The sequence below is a fragment of the Odocoileus virginianus genome, unplaced genomic scaffold, assembly GCF_023699985.2.
Source record: "Odocoileus virginianus isolate 20LAN1187 ecotype Illinois unplaced genomic scaffold, Ovbor_1.2 Unplaced_Scaffold_16, whole genome shotgun sequence".
Classification (NCBI taxonomy): Eukaryota; Metazoa; Chordata; class Mammalia; order Artiodactyla; family Cervidae; genus Odocoileus; species Odocoileus virginianus.
Genome location: NW_027224278.1, coordinates 1,153,188 through 1,169,357, shown reverse-complemented (window position 1 = coordinate 1,169,357; position 16,170 = coordinate 1,153,188). Strand labels below are relative to the sequence as shown.

At 48.1% G+C, this 16,170-nt stretch overlaps 1 protein-coding gene across 1 annotated transcript; it reads left to right on the top strand.

Annotated features, from left to right (window-relative positions):
• Positions 1-3,770: 3,770 nt before the first annotated feature.
• Positions 3,771-5,393, top strand: LOC110137459 (heat shock transcription factor, X-linked member 3-like). Its single transcript, XM_020893796.2, has 2 exons — positions 3,771-4,339; positions 4,731-5,393. The coding sequence occupies exons 1-2, from the start codon at positions 3,830-3,832 to the stop codon at positions 5,322-5,324; spliced, it is 1,104 nt and encodes a 367-aa protein (XP_020749455.2). The 5' UTR covers positions 3,771-3,829; the 3' UTR covers positions 5,325-5,393.
• Positions 5,394-16,170: the final 10,777 nt, after the last annotated feature.

The window sequence follows — 16,170 nt, the reverse complement described above, 5'->3', positions numbered from 1 at the left end:
CCTCCTCGCTGGCTCATTTATTGCAAAGACCTTTATGGAGCCTCTGGTCTGTGAAAGGCCCTGTGTTAGCAGTGGGGACACTGGGAGAAGCAGGACACACCCACACCTAGAGTGATGGTCTAGGAGCCACAGTCATATGAGGTGCATCGTGGGAGTGAGGGGAAATGGGACATTGCTGTAAGGTATCCTTTTGGGTCTTGGATAAGCCCCAGAGAGATCTCTTTCTGAGGCAGCATGGAAGGGGTCCTGGCTCTGGCCACTTTGCTGCTGACCACAAAGATGGCATAGGTGTTTTCTACCCAGTATCTGCTAGGAATCCTGAAGAACTCCCATCACACTCCCTTGAAGTGATGCTCAGAAATCCATGGACCGACCCTCTCTTTCCTGGCCCTGGGGATCCAGAACTCAAGGTGTTAACTAGCTTTTAATTATCTTCATTGTAATTGGGCACTGTAATCAAAGACTCAACATTTATTGGTGCTGCAAAGACGAAAAGTAAGGGTTGTGATGGAAGACCAGCTGGGACACATGCAAAGAGTGGTTCTTGCTTTTATTTCCTGGAGCGGCTTGGGTCCTGCTGGAACACTCCTCCACACCCAAATTTCACAGGTCCTCTAACTGGAAATGGGCCTTTCTGGGTAGCCCATACAATGAAGAATCTGCTGGCATTGTGGGAGACCTGGGTTCAATCCCCGGGTCAGGAAGATCCCCTGGAGAAGGGCGTGGCAATCCACTCCACTATTCTTGCCTGGAGAATTCCATGGCCAGAGGAGCCTGGCAAGCTACAGTCAATGGAATTGCAGAATCAGACATGACTGAGTGACTAACACTATGGTCCACTATGGTCTAAGTAGAAACTTCTTAGTTTCATTTATGAAACACTCTGTTTGGCTAATTAGGAATTCCACATCCTATTGAGGTGCATATTCTCTAACCCACCCTGGACCACAAAGTAGCCAACCCCATCCAGTGGAGAGTGGAGGAGTGTCTGGGGGAAACAGTGTAAGAAATTCCTGCCCCGCCTTCACAGGGCCAACAGTCACCAGGCCCTGCGAGCTCTGTCTCATCACTCACACGCATCCTGTAGCCCAACACACAGGGCTCCTCACACCCGCTCGCATCCCAGATGGAGACCTGAGGCCACGGGGCTTGGGCATCTTCCCAAGACCACGTGTGTGCTAGTGAGGGCCAGGGTGGGCTCAGAGCTCTGGTCTCAATTTCTCTGGAGCCCCCGCCCTTCCCACCCACCCCAGGCCACGGCCTGACCTTCCAACTTCTCACGCCTTCCTCTTCTCAGTGCTACACGATGCCTCTGAGGTGACAAAAAGCAGGCCCACAGAAGGAAGGGGACAAGGAGAATCAGAGGCACCATGGGGCTGCTCTGTGGCTTGCTGAGAACTGACTCTGCCGGGGGCCGGCATCCTTGTCCAGTCCAAACACCTCCTGCGTGAGGGCAGCGCCCTGTCCCTGCTGCTGCCATGGGGCCTCCTGTGCAATGGAACCCGCCAGGCTGACCAGCTTCTCACCGAGCAGGAGGGAGGGAGAGCCTGACTGTATGGTTCCAGTGCCCACTGGGATAAGGCCCTACAGGAGTCTCCTCTGATACAGAAGGGAAGGGAACACAGGTGGACCCCCAAGGCTCCAGGTCTCTGCAGCTGCAGCAAGGGAGGGGAGCAGGTGGAGGGCCTTTGGTCTGGGGACATCGGCGTGCAGACGCCAAGCACAGGGTCAGGAGAGTGAGGGTGAGAAAAGCAGGTCTCGGACGCCATGAGAGCTTGTGTGTGCACAGCACAAGTGTCCCAAGCCACGGCTGACAAAGACCCCCTTGGTGACACACAAACCCACTGCCGGGGCCCGGGTGCTTCCTGGAGGACGGGGACCAGAAAACGCAGCTCCCTCAGGGCCCATGGCATGAGGAGGGGCCCCAAGCATGAAAGGGAGCAAGAAAGACCACCTAGCCAGGCTGCCCACAGATGCCATGACCTTCCGTCCCCTTCCGAGCAGCCACCAGGGGCCCCTACCGATGTTTACAGCCTCCAGAGTCATGTCCCAGTCAGATGAACCGACCAGATGCAAAGATTTGCCAACCTGCTTAGAAGCAGAAAGGCCACAGAGAAGCCCAAGTCGAAACCTGGAGCTCATCCAGGCCGCCAGTCCTTAGGCAGAAAGGCCCTTGGGAGAGCTTCTTCCACACCCTCTTAGATCTCCCCTTTCAGACACCAGGCCGTGACCCTCACACAAGGCAAATGACCTTGCTACTGGCAGAGGTGGGAGACAATGCCCTAGAGTCCTCCAAGTCTGCCTTTCCAAGGTGGCAGTCTGTTTCCTACATGGTGATTTTCAAGAACAGTGGCCCACAAATGCCAGAGAACACACATCTCCAAACCCACTGCTCTACTGTTCATGTGCAGTGAAGACCGATGATTCTCAGTGGAGTTTCATCCATTCCCACACGTGGACTCTCATCCTTTTTCAAATACAGGTAGATGGGGGCTTCCTTTGGTCACATCTAGCTCAACAAGTCAGACATGTCCCTGGGAGTGACTGTGTGTTAAGGAAGGCCCTTGAAAAGCACCTAACCCATAAGCCAACAAAATCATTCGATGGACCTGCCGTCTGGGTAACTGAGAACAGGTCCACAGTGGAGGTGGGGACAGGGGCAGGGGCGGGGAAGATCAGAGCTGGCCTCGAAGAGGACCAGTGAAGTGTTTGTTTTCAACAGAACAGGCTGTGCCTTGGGCCCCCAATCAAGTACTTCAAAGGTTAGTTATCCAAATAGACTCAAGCTGGACATGGGCAGCCAGGACTGCAGGTAGCAGAAGCCCAAGCACCCCACTGACAAAAGGAAACAGGGCTTTCAAAGCAGCCTCCAGGGAGGCTGAATCTGAGGCTCAGGAGAGGGGAAAAGCACACGCAGGTGTTCCCAAAGTGAACGCTCTAGGGCCATCAGAGTGGTGTTTATAGAAAAATTGGAAACTGAAGACACCAGCCTGTGATCTGCAGTGGGATGATGCCTGGGGTGGGCAGAATGTGGGAGGCTGTAAGCTCAGCAGAGCACCTGGCTTTGCCCTCCCACACGACATCCTGGGGAATCTATGTCTCAGGTGTTTGGGAACAGTCAAGTGGAATATGAGGTCGCTCCACTGTGCTCGAGCACATCTTTACGCTGGGGAGAGCTCGACCTGGGGGGTAGTGGGGGCAGGACAACAGGACTCTGACTTTGGGGCCAACTGAGCGGGACTGACCAACCAGCAGCAGCTAGCTGAAGACAATAAAGCCAGAAGAAGGGGAATGATGGGGGGCCACCAACTCAGGCAAGGCCAATCTGCCCACTATGGATCCCATCTTCTGGGAGGGACAGTCACCAGGGGCCCATCTGACCCCTGGGATCTATCTTGGTGGCAGGAGACCTAGGACTCGCCAGGACCTGGCCCTTCAGCAGAAGCCAGCCACAGGCCTACCCATTGGTAGGGAGGGAGTGGAACCAGGGGCACGTTTGTCAACCCATCCAGGGCCTGGATCCCTGAAACAAGGCACCTGGCAGCAGATGGGAGCCTTTGCAGGCAACCTGAAACAAACTTTTCTGTACTTTCAGACAAGAGACAAGCTGGGGATCCCATCTCCATCCCCATTCCCCCCTCCCCCACACTGGGCCAGGGCTGCCTCTCCACATCACCTCTGTGACATCATGAAACAATAAGGAAGCTGACCCCCTAATTGGCTGCCTGTCCCATGACCCAGATTCTAGAATCTCCAGAGAGTATTTATGGGGCACCCCGACCCTGGTCTGAGGCCCGTTTGCCCTGAGCATTCACTGCTTGGGTAGATAATGCTCCTGAGCTCGATTGGTTCAATGGCTAATCAGAGTTCCCATGAGGCACAGGCAGCGCTGCTGGCCCCATCCACTGATGGGGAGCCCTCAGCAGGGGACCCCCGTGATTCCTCCCCAGATCCAAATGTGGATTCAGGGGAGGCTTTGGAGAAGCAGGGTGACCAACCCGAGAGCCCAGATCCAGGCCTCCATGACAATCTGCCCCCACAGGGCCCAAACCCAGAAATGGCCAACGAGGATGAGAATAATGCCAGCTTTGGGCTGTCCTTCCCCAGGAAGCTCTGGAGGATCGTGGAGGATGCGACCTTCACCTCTGTGCACTGGAATGATAAGGGAGACACGGTGGTCATCGAGGCAGATCTCTTCCAGATGGAGGTCCTCCAGCGCAGAGGCGTGGATCAGATCTGCGAGACAGACAGCATAAAGAGCTTCATTCGTGAAATGAACCTGTATGGGTTCAGAAAAATCCGCCCTTCAGGTCGCTCTGCAGGAAGAAAGAAGATGATGGTAATGTAGAATGCACTTCTGGGGAGACTAGACTAGATGAGCTGAGTGCTGATGGGTTTCATTCCCCAGGAGAATGTTGTTCTCAGGAGAGAGTGGTTAAGGGAAGAGGAGAACGCAGAGTCTGTCGTGTCCCGCCACCACCCCCCCTTAGGATCTTTGGTGGTGACACCAGATCCTGAGGGGCCACTTGATGTCAGGGAGGGTCGGGAACACCTCAAGCAAGGATGGCCCCGGGGGAGCTCTAGGGAGTGACATTCCAGGGCCTCATAACCTGCCAGGAATGAAGAGACCTTGTCTCCATACCTAGGCACGACCCGATGGCTGTGGGGAGAGTGCGGCAAGGAAGGGCTCTTCTCCCCTCTCGTGGCTAAAGTGATTCATTTCCTTTCAGATCTATCGCAACTCCAATTTTCAGAGAGACAAGCCTCTCCTCCTGCAGAACATACAGAGGAAAGGCGACCCCAGAACAACTTCTCAGCCTGCCACTGGAACAACAGCGACCCCAAAGAGAAAGAAGCAAGTGATGGCGACCAGACACTCTCCCCGACTCCACCACAACAAGTTCACCCAAGAGGCTGGCAACAAAGTCCAGAAGGGAATGCCCACTGCTTGCAGAACCCCCAGCCAGTGCTCATTTGTGTTTTCTGACCTTTGGTCTATGGGTAGTGTAGCCAGCCAGGCTGGGGGAAACCATCTCCCCAGTGAGCAGGGTGGCCCCAGTGGAGAAGGCCCATCCAACAGTGCCACATCTGTGCCCCCAGCTACTGCTGGAAGGGACAGCCCAGGGGAACTGCCTGAGAGCCCCCCGGTGAACCCAGACTACGAATCGCTGATGACTTTGTACAGCACTTGTTACTCCATCCTGATGGCGGGCCTCTTAGTCATGGCCCCAGATGAGGCCCCTGAGTCAGAGGAGGAGCAGGGAGAGTCCTCAGATTGTAAGTGCGCCCTCTGTGAGCAGGTCAAGAACAAGCCGAATCCCTGAGCTGCCAGATCCCTAGGGACACTCAAGAGCACTATCTTGTAATCAAAGATTGATTTCTGGCTCTAATAAAGTAAAGCAAAACTCCACTGGAGTAAATAAACAATCAAGGGAGAACTGCGAGTCTGTGTTCTTTCTATCTGTCCATTGTATTCACACATGGCACAGGGTGAGCCAGATGAGGCTGGAAGCCCATGCACCAGACAGGCTTCAGTTCAGTCCCCATGGTCTCTTTTCATCTGAAACAGCAGCATTTCACAGGCCCATCCAAGGGTCTGACCCATGAGCTGAGCGTTGCAGTGAACCCAGGGTGGACTGGTCCCTGGGCCTTTCCTGTCACTCAGCAGATGGCCCAGCTGGGCTCCTGACCTTGGGGGTGTCACCTTCCATGAGTCATGCACCCTGCAGCAGAAGGGGCTCCTCCTGGGTATCCCGATAATGCCACAAGTTTCTGATCAGCAGCTGAGCATCCCAGCTCCTGATCCAGGCCCCCCCTACCAAGAGGCTGACTGGAAAGCAGGGTCACTCCAACCATCAAGCACCTTGCAAACACATTACCCCAAAGCCACAGACAAGTACAAGGTTCGACAAGGTGAACACCAGCCCTTGTCATTCTGCCCTCACAGCTGTACTTAGGAGCCTGTCTTTGGACGTGAGGCGGCCAGGCACTGTGTCCAACACACACACTTTGACAGCCAAGGGACACTTTACAATAGGACAAGGGTCATGTGCAAGGATAAACCGTGGCCTGTTTCTGGGCCTGCGGGCCTCTCTACCTGCCAATGCACGGCCCTGCCCCCAGCCTTACCCCATCACCCCCTGGACACTGTTCCAACATCAGGGAGATTGGACCAGAACAGAGAGGGAGAAACACTAACCGGTTTCCTAACAATAGATTTCTCTCAACCACACAGACCCAGCAGGGCCAAAACGAGTGGCAACGCCATCATTTCGTAAAGGTCAAAGTCCCGGAGTCTTTTGCTGAGTCCAGAGAAGCATCCTGTGAGGGGAGTCCCTGCCCCTGGCCCCGCACCAAGTGGGCACCACAGCGTGGGGCTGATTCAGACAGAATCAGATGGGCAAGTCCAGAGCGCGGCAGTAACTGCATGGTATCAGCATGTGCTGGTCTCTTGGTCACTTTCCTCTCGAGAGTCCAGTCTGGACAGGCCTCCTGCCCAAAGAGGATCAGGTGCTCAGAGATGTCCACCTGGAAGGTGTCTCCCCTCCCCCCTCGCCCCCTGGGATGGGCTGCAACAGCCAGTGGGGTTGGCGAGCAGTCATGTTACTTCTCTTGCAGGTCGGGTAGCAGGGCTTGATTCTCCAGCTCCTCCGCCTGGTCAGGATCTAGGTTTTTGGGACACAGAAAAGTGCCCCCGATGACCACGAGATGTGTGCAAAGACAGGACACAGAATGAGAACAAGGTCATTCAAAGTTGCACCTGCTTGAGACTAAGACCGTATCATGGAGGGAACCCGAGGTGAACTGGGTCCTCTGGCTGAGCATTTCAGACAGGCTCACCTCGGCAAAGGGAACTCATGGCGAGGCCAAGCGAGGGAGGGAGCAAAATGAAAGGGAGAGGCCTGGTGTTCCATGAACCCGCCAGGCCACGGGCAGCTCTCAGTCTGCCCACTGCAGGCCACAGGGACAGAGCAGGAGGGCCCCAGCGGGGGCCAGCAGACATCAGGTCCCCGAGGAATTTACCAGCAGACAGGTGTTGCTGTGGGGCCTCACCCCTGGGGAGTCAGGGGACTTGCTTAGGCCTGGCTGCAGGCAGTGCGGGTATGGAATCCAGGCTGGATGCTTTACCGCTTCTCATGGTCTCTGCCAGGCACACAGACACATATGAGGACACAAACACAGACAAGTGCCACGTGCAAACCTGGACCTGCCTCTGCCTCAGAGCACCAACAGGGACTGAGACCCAGAGAGGTGGTAGGCACATCGGGCCATCATCTCCCAGCCAAGGGATCCTCGCTGCTCCTCTGAAAAAACCTCAGCCCCACCCACCCCACAAACTGGTTCAACAGAAAACAAACAAGCACAACCCTGCTGGGATCCAGGGCAGCATTGGGGCCGTGCAGGCAGCGCGGGGCAGGGTGTTACTTGCTTGCAATCAATCTGCAGCCGGACTTGTCCCAGTCCTGCAGCAAGGCCTGCATCTGGGAGGATAGCATCCCCAGCCTCTGCTCCAGCATCTCCCACCAGGCTGAGTTCTCCCAGTCCCAGTGTGTGATGTGGACGGCCAGGGTACAGTGCCAGTGGCCACATACCACGGGCCGCCACCACATATCCAGGGTCTTGACACTGTTTAAGATGATACCCAAATAAGGCTGTCCAAAGGACAGACAGCCGAACTTCATCTCCCAGGGCTCCCAGGGCCTCATGTGGCTGCAGAAACACTGAATCACAAATGCCACAAAGGCCAGGAGCCTGACACAGCAGCCTCCAAGCTCACAGTCCTGGGCTGGACTTCAGCCTCACGTGCCTGAGCAGCTTCCAATTCTGCTGACACAGAATACAGGGGGTCAGAGAGAGCTGAGTCCTTCCATCCGTCTCCATGTGGTCCACTGATAGGGGGTTGCTGACCAAGAGGACCAGTCCATCACATGAAGTCTGTGGCTTGGTGGGTTCCTGGACCACCAGCCCTCTCCCTTTCATTTCACTCCCTCCCTCACTTGGCCTTGCCCCAAATTCTTCCATAAGGGTGGTATCATCTGCATATCTGAGGTTATTGATAATTCTCCCGGTAACCTTGATTATAGCTCATGCTTCATCCAGCCCAGCATTTCACATGATGTACTCTGCATATAAGTTAAATAAGTAGGGTGACAATATACAGCCTTGATATACTCCTTTCCCAATTTTGAACCAGTCCATTGTTCCATGTCCAATTCTAACTGTTGCTTCTTAACCTGCATACAGGTTTCTCGGGAGGCAAGGAAGGTGGCCTGGTATTCCCATCTCTTTAAGAATTTTCCACAGTTTGTTGTGATCCACACAGTCAAAGGCTTTATAACATGGTCAACAAAGCAGAAGTAAATGTTTTCCTGGAATTTTCTTGCTTTTTCTATGATCCAACAGATGTTGGCCATTTGATCTCTGGTTCTTCTGCCTTTTCTGAATCCAGCTTGTACATCTGGAAGTTCTCAGTTCACATACTATTGAAGCCTAGCTTGAAGGATTTTGAACATTTTGAGCATTACCTTGCTAGCATGTGAAATGAGCACAATTGTGCAGTAGTTTGAACATTCTTTGGCATTGCCCTTCTTTGGGATTGGAATGAAAACTGACCTTTTCCAGTCCTGTAGCTACTGCTGAGTTTTCCAAATTTGCTGGCTTTGCAACACTTTCACAGCATCATCTTTTAAGATTGAAATAACTCAGCTGGAATTCGATCACCTCCACTAGCTTTGTTTGTAGTGGTGCTTCCTAAGGCCCACTTTACTTCGAATTCCAGGCAATGTCTGGCTCCAGGTGAGTGATCACACCATTGTGATTATCTGGGTCATTAATACGTTTTTTGTACAGGTCTTCTGTGTATTCTTGCCACGCCTTCTTAATCTCTTCTGCTTCTGTTAGGTCCTTATCATTTCTCCATTTCAGGATTTAATACAATAGAGCTAAGATTTACTGAAAGGCAAGGCTGATCTTATTGCAGGTGATCCTCACATCCTGAACTGAGATCCCAAGGAACTCATGAAAGGTCTCTTCCAAATTAAGACAGTGGTTAAAGTTCCACCTGTTCAATGTTTGCCTAACTTGACCCTTACTTGACCCTGGTTAAAATACTGCTTTCCTTCTTAACAAATTTTACAAATCTAAGTGATGAATATGCTCATTAACTCTCTGTCATAGGCCGAATTTTGTACCCCCCTCCAACTTCACATGTTGCGGCATTAAACCCAGCACTTCAGAATGTGCTTCTGTTTGAAGATAGGGACTTTAAAGATAGGTAATTAAAATTAAATGAGGTCATGTGAGTGGACCCTAATTCATTCCGACTGTGGTTCTTATAAGAAGAGGAAGGTTGAAGACCACCATCTACAAGCCAAGGAGAGAGGCTTCAGCAGAAACCTGACCTGCTGACACCTTAATCTTGGACTTCCAGCCTTCAGAGATGTCAGAAAATGAATTTCTGTGGCTTTCATGGTAGCTCAGTAGTACAGACGGAGAAGGCAATGGCAACCCACTCCAGTACTCTTGCCTGGAAAATCCCATGGACGGAGGAGCCTGGTAGGCTGCAGTCCACGGGGTCACTAAGAGTCGGATGCGACTGAGCGACTTCACTTTCACTTTTCACTTTTGTGCATTGGAGAAGGAAATGGCAACACACTCCAGTGTTCTTGCCTGGAGAATCCCAGGAAGGGGGGAGCCTGGTGGGCTGCCCTCTATGGGGCTGCACACAGTCGGACACGGCTCAAGTGACTTAGCAGCAGCAACAGCAGCAATAGCACAGAACCTGCCTGCTAATGCAGAAGACACAGGTTTGATCCCTGATCAGAGAAGGTCTCACATGCTGCGAAGCAACTACCCCATGCACCACAACTGTTGAGCCTCTGCTCTAGAACCTGGGAACTGAAACCGTTGTAGACTGTGTGACCTAGAACCCGTGCTCTGCAACAAGAGAAGCCACCACAATGAGAAGCTTGTGCACCACAACTAGAGAGTAACCCCACTCGCCACAACTAGAGAAAAGCCTGTGCAGCAACAAAGACCCAGCACAGCCAAAAAGAATTTAAAAAATATTTTTTTACAAAATAAAATGGCTTTCTGTTGTGCATGCTACCGAGTCTGTGACACTTTGTTCTGACAGCCCTAGCAAACTAATACCTGCTTCTTCTTTTGTACCTTTGCCTCTTCCTAGTGATGGAGCTCCAGAAAATTGCGATCTGCTTGAAGGAAAAGAAAGAAAAATATACTCTGGGGGAAACAACATGTTTGCCTAAAAACTCTGTCTCCTGGCCTAATATTTGGGAGATTTTCTGAGGAAGACCTGTGTGGCAGATCCTGCCCATGTCCCCTCTGCCTCATGGCTATGGCACATACCAGCCAGACATTAAACTGCCAGCATCTCATCAGTGGCTTGGAGGTTTTTTCCTTGTACCTGAAACCTACTTTGTCAGTGCTCAGGGCAGACTGAAAATGTCAGAGAATTGATGCTTTATGACCCATAGGAACTGGAGTATAAATACCCCAGCTCCCTCATCCTCAAACATGATAACTCAGACAACTCTCCATAGGCTTGCAGAGTTCTCCAGCAGGATTAAGCTCCCTTAATCTTTCTCGAAATGTACCTTTTCTTGGCTCCTTTCCTATCTCTATGGAAGCTCTCCATCCTTCCCCTGTAAAGCACATCTCCCAAGGAAACTACTTGCCCTAGAATTCTTATTTTAGGGTGTGATTCTGGGGGAACCAAAACTAGGGCTACCTGCTTTCTGTGTGTTCATATGAAACATCTGTATTTAAAGAGGCTGCTGTGGTTTCTAATTTAACAAGATGATATACTGCATTGGGGCTTTCCTGATGGCTCAATGGTAAAGAATCTGACTGTAAATGCAGGAGACTTGGTTCAGTCCCTAGGTCGAGAAGATCCCCTGAAAAAGGAAATAGCCACCCGTTCCAATATTCTTTCCTGGAGAATTCCATGGACAGAGGAGTGTCGTGGGCTACAGTCCATGGAGTTGTGAAAGAGACAGGCACGACTTACTGACTAAACAACAATACTGCACCCAATTCTTTCTGTGGTAAGGTGGTAAGTGATTTATCAACTGGTGAATCCTGGAGCCTGTCCTTGGAGGAAAGGGTGTTCTAAAGTCCTGCCTTGTGGAAATGCCTTTGGGTCAAATCAACTATGCTGCATTTTTTTTCTTCTATAAACACCAAAGCTCATTCTTTTCAGTAGTTTTTGGCTTTTTTTGAAAACTTGTTAAATTGAAGGATAATTGCTTTACAGAATTTCGTGGTTTTCTGTCATATCAACAAAAATCAGCCATAGGTACAACAGTGTCCCCTCCCTCCCGACCTCCTTCCCGCCGCCCTCCTCATCCCACCCTTCAGTCTGTCTCAGAGCCCCCGTTTGAGTTCCCTGAGTCATACAGCAAATTCCTGTTGGCTCTCTATTTTACATGTGGTCTTGTCAATTTCTGTGTTACTTTCTCCATGTAACTCACCTTCTCTCTCCTCTCCTCCCTCCGTGTCCTTGCTTAGCCTGCACTCTTGCATCACATCTCCATAATGGGTAGGTGTGTTTGCTTCAAGGCGGAGTGGTTTTAATAAGTTGTCTTGTGCCTGAGCCACAAGTTTCCCTATGGGGCTAGTCTAATACCTGCGGTGAAGTTTTCATGGCCCATAGGAGTGCAGTTGGGGGAGTTGCTTCTGTATAGGAGTCCAAGCAACTATGAGAGAAACAGACTTCTGAGGAACAATGCAAGCTGCCCTGGGTGTTCAGTAAAGCTTCTGCTAAGCCCACTGACCCTAAACTCTTTCTCCTTACTCTTAGGCTGGTGTTGAACATGTTAGAGGTTGAGGTCCTCTCAGTGACTACTCAGAATAATGCTAAGGACATTCCACATTGAGTAACGTTCAACCTGTTAGGCTCCCTTAATCCCCCGAAACTGTTTACAGCCAGACCTGGAATAAGGAGCGCTGGGACAAGGCTGTGGATAAATGCATTAGCCAGGCCTCACCTGACCGTGCATGTAACCGCTGCAGCTGGTTTGCTGACAGGATTACTTGTCTTTGTCCCAAGAGGAAAGGTTTTGTCCCAGAAGCTATTTCTCTGTCGCATCTTTTGTGAATCTTTTGCTATTAGCACATTAATCCTAAGAAATATTGCTGGCTTAAAGGATTTATATAAGTCAGTCAGGGGTCTCCCACCATAGTATTTAATCACCTTCATTGCCGTGTGATCTGCAGTTCACAGCTGAAGGCCTGAACCACAGGTTTAAAGGGCCATGGGCGTCTCACTCCACACATCCCTGCCAGCTTATTTACCTTTTGCTCATTGACTGGTAAAAAGGAAATAGCAAAGGTGCGTGTGAACATCAATATTTTAGGAATCAGTGAGCTAAAATGGACTGGAATGGGTAAATTTAACTCAGATGGCCAAGAATCCCTTGGAAGAATTAGAGTAGAAGTCTTAGTCAACAAAAGAGTCCAAAATGCTGTACTTGGATGCAATCTCAAAAAAGACAGAATGATCTCTGTTCATTTCCAAGACAAACCACTCAATATCACAGTAATCCAAGTCTATGCCCCAACCAGCAAGGCTGAAGAAGCTGAAGTTGAAAGGGTCTGTGAAGATCTACAAGACCTTCTAGAACTAACACCCCCCAAAAGATGTCCTTTTTATTATAGGGGACTGGAATGCAAAAGTATGCAGTCAAGAAATACCTGTAGTAACAGGCATATTTGGCCTTGAAGTACAGAATGAAGCAGGGAAAAAGCTAATAGAGTTTTGCCAAGAGAACGCACTGGTTGTAGCAAACACCCTCTTCCAACAACACAAGAGAAGACTCTACACATGGGCATCAATAGATGGTCAACACCGAAATCAGACAGATTGTATTCTTTGTGGCCAAAGATGGAGGAGCTCTATACAGTCAGCAAAAACAAGACTGGGAGCTGACTGTGGCTCAGATCATGAGTTCTTTATTGCCAAATTCAGACTTACATTGAAGAAAGTAGGGAAAACCACTACACCATTCAGGTATGACCTAAATCAAATCCCTTACGATTATACAGTGGAAGTGAGAAATAGATTCAAGGGATTAGATCTGATAGACACAGTGCCTGATGAACTATGGATGGAGGTTTGTGATGCTGTACAGGAGACGGTGATTAAGAACATCCCCAAGAAAAATAAATGCAAAAAAGCAAAAGGGCTATCTGAGGAGGCCTTACAAATTGCTGTGAAAAGAAGAGAAGCAAAAAGCAAAAGAGAAAAGTAAAGATATACCCCATTTGAATGCAGAGTTCCAAAGACTAGCAAGGAGACATAAGAAAGCCTTCCCCAGTGTTCAGTGCAAAGAAATAGAGGAAAACAATAGAATGGGAAATACTAGAGACCACTTCAAGAAAATTAGTGATACCAAAGGAACATTTCATGCAAAGATGGACTCAATAGCTCAATAAAGGACAGAAATGGTATGGACCTAACAGAAGTAGAAGGTATTAAGAGGAAGTGGCAAGAATAAAAAGAACTGTACAAAAATATCTTCACAACCCAGATAATCATGATGGTGTGATCAATCACCTAGAAACAGACATCCTGGAATGTGAAGTCAAGTGGGCCTTAGGAAGCATCACTACGAGCAAAGCTAGGGGAGGCGATGGAATTCCAGTTGAGCTAATTCAAATCCTAAAAAATGATGCTGGGGTAACCTTGGGTCCTGACCTTGGATGTGGGGTCACCCCTTTTGGCTGTCCCTGTGCGTACGCCACTCCTGTGCTGCACAATCTCCACACTTGCATGCACAGATATTGGTCTATAATTTTCCTTTTCTGTGTTATCTTTAACTTTGATATCAGGGTGATGCTGTACTCATATGATGAGTTTGCAGGTTTTCCTACTACTGTAGTATTTTGGAAGATTTTCAGAAGTGTGTGTGTTAACATTTCTCTTAATGGTTCATAAAACTTACCTTTGAGGCCATCCTGACCTTGGATTTTGTTAACGGGAAAATTTTTCATTACAGTTTCAATATTAGTGTTTGCAATGCTGTGTTCATACTTTCTCTTTCCTCTTAGTTGAGTTTCCAAGAATTTGTCTGTGGCTTCCAGATTCTACAATTTATTGGCTTAAAGATGTTTGTTGTAGTCTCTTATGATCCTTTGATATTTCTGTGGCATCACTTATAACATCTCCTTTCTCATGTCTAACTTTATTGATTTGAGTGTTCTCCCTTTTTTGTTGATGAGTCTGGCTCATGATTTATGTATTTTCTTTATGCTCTCCTATCGCCCCCTTTTAGTAATATTGATCTTTGCTATTGTTTTCATGCTTTTTTTTTTCCTGTTCTATTCTCTATGATTTTTTTTCCCCCGAAACTAACTTTGGGTTTTGTATGTTTTTTGTGTTTGTCTAATTGCTTTAGTTGTAAGGTTAGGTTGATTATTTGAGACATTCCTTTGTTATAATCTTTACTCTTAGTGTTTCTCCCTGTTTCATAAGTCTTATGAAATCACATTTTGTCTTTTGTTTGTATGAATATATAAACATATATATATATATATATTTTTTTTTTTTTTTCTCTCCGATTTCTTCATTGATTTCTTGGCCATGTAGAGGTGTATACATGAGCCTCAATATATTGGTGTTTTTAGTTTTTGTTTGTTATTTTTGTTTTTTGTTTGTTTGTTTTTGTTTTGCTCCCCACATAACTGACATGTAAAGCATAACATTATGGTAAGAAAAATGCTTGATACAATTTTGATTATCTTAAATTTACCAAGGATTGATTTGTGATCCAATTTGTGATTTGTCCTGGACATATTTCATTTGCCCATGAGAAGAAACTGCATTTTGCTGTTTTGGATGAAATCTACTTAAGTATCAATTAACTTGTCAGGTCTGTTGTGGTATTTAAAGCTTGTGTTTCTTTTAATGCTGCATTTTTAAATTGGAAGATAATTATTTTCCAATGTTGTTCTGGCTTCTTCTGTACAAAAGCATGGATCAGCCTACAGTACACATATGTCAGTTATTGTGCAGGTAATCATTTGCTGTTGTTGTTTCATTGTTCCACACCCTTCTTAAATGTTTCTTGCATGATCTCCATTTATTTTCTGAGACGTTTGATCATCTTTACCATCATTACTCTCAATTCTTTTTCAGTGACACTTCCTATTTCCTCTCTAATTATGTCTTGCGTTTTTTTTTAACCTTGTTTCTTTGCCTGCAACATACTTTACTGTCTTCACATTTGTTTATCTCACTATGTTAATGGTCTTTTCTTCCCAGGGTACAGGGTTGTAGTTCTTGCTTCTGGTCTGTGCCCTGAGTGGACAAATGTGGTCCAGTGGTTGTGTGTCCTTGGAGGTATAGGGCTTGGCAACTATATTCTTGTGGCCACAGCTGAGGCTTCTCTCTCTCATGGCAGGACCATGTCAGTGGTGTCTTTTGCAGGTATGTACAGGTTTAGTCTGACTTTAGGCAGCCCATCTGAGGATGATTTGGCTTGTGTTTCTGTCTTGCTTTTTGAGTGGTGTGAGGCATCAGCTCTGGATAGTATAGGCTTTTGGGTGGAATTGGCCCTTAGTTTTAGATGGAGGCCTTCATAAGGACTCTCACCAATTAATATTCACTGGAGCCAGGAATTCTCTGGTGGTCTATGATCCTTGATACAGTGCTGAAACTCTAGATGATCAGGCCCAACTTCTGGTCAGAAAACCATGATCACATAGGAAGAGATTAGACAGATGATTAAAAGAAACAGAATAATGGTAAGAAACTAAAATCAAACAACAAGTAAAATAACAGAAACAATAATCACAATAGGGAAGAACACAGAATCAACAATAGAACTAAGCAAATAACTTGCAAGACATGAAACAACACCAGAGCAGAGTGCCACCTGAAGAATAAAGAAAGCAAATCTAACAAAAATGGCAAGAGCTTTCCCATGGAACAACAGAAAATCACAGTTAATATAGAAACATATAGCTATTAAAACAAAAATGACAAGAAACAACATCAACAAAAGGCACAGATAGCAGGAAAACAAGTACACAATATATACATACAAAAAATAAATATATGATTGAAACAATCTTAGAACACCAAATAAGCAAGAATAATAAGAAAACCTACAACTGACAAAAAGAGTGAATCGACCACACAGCATAGCA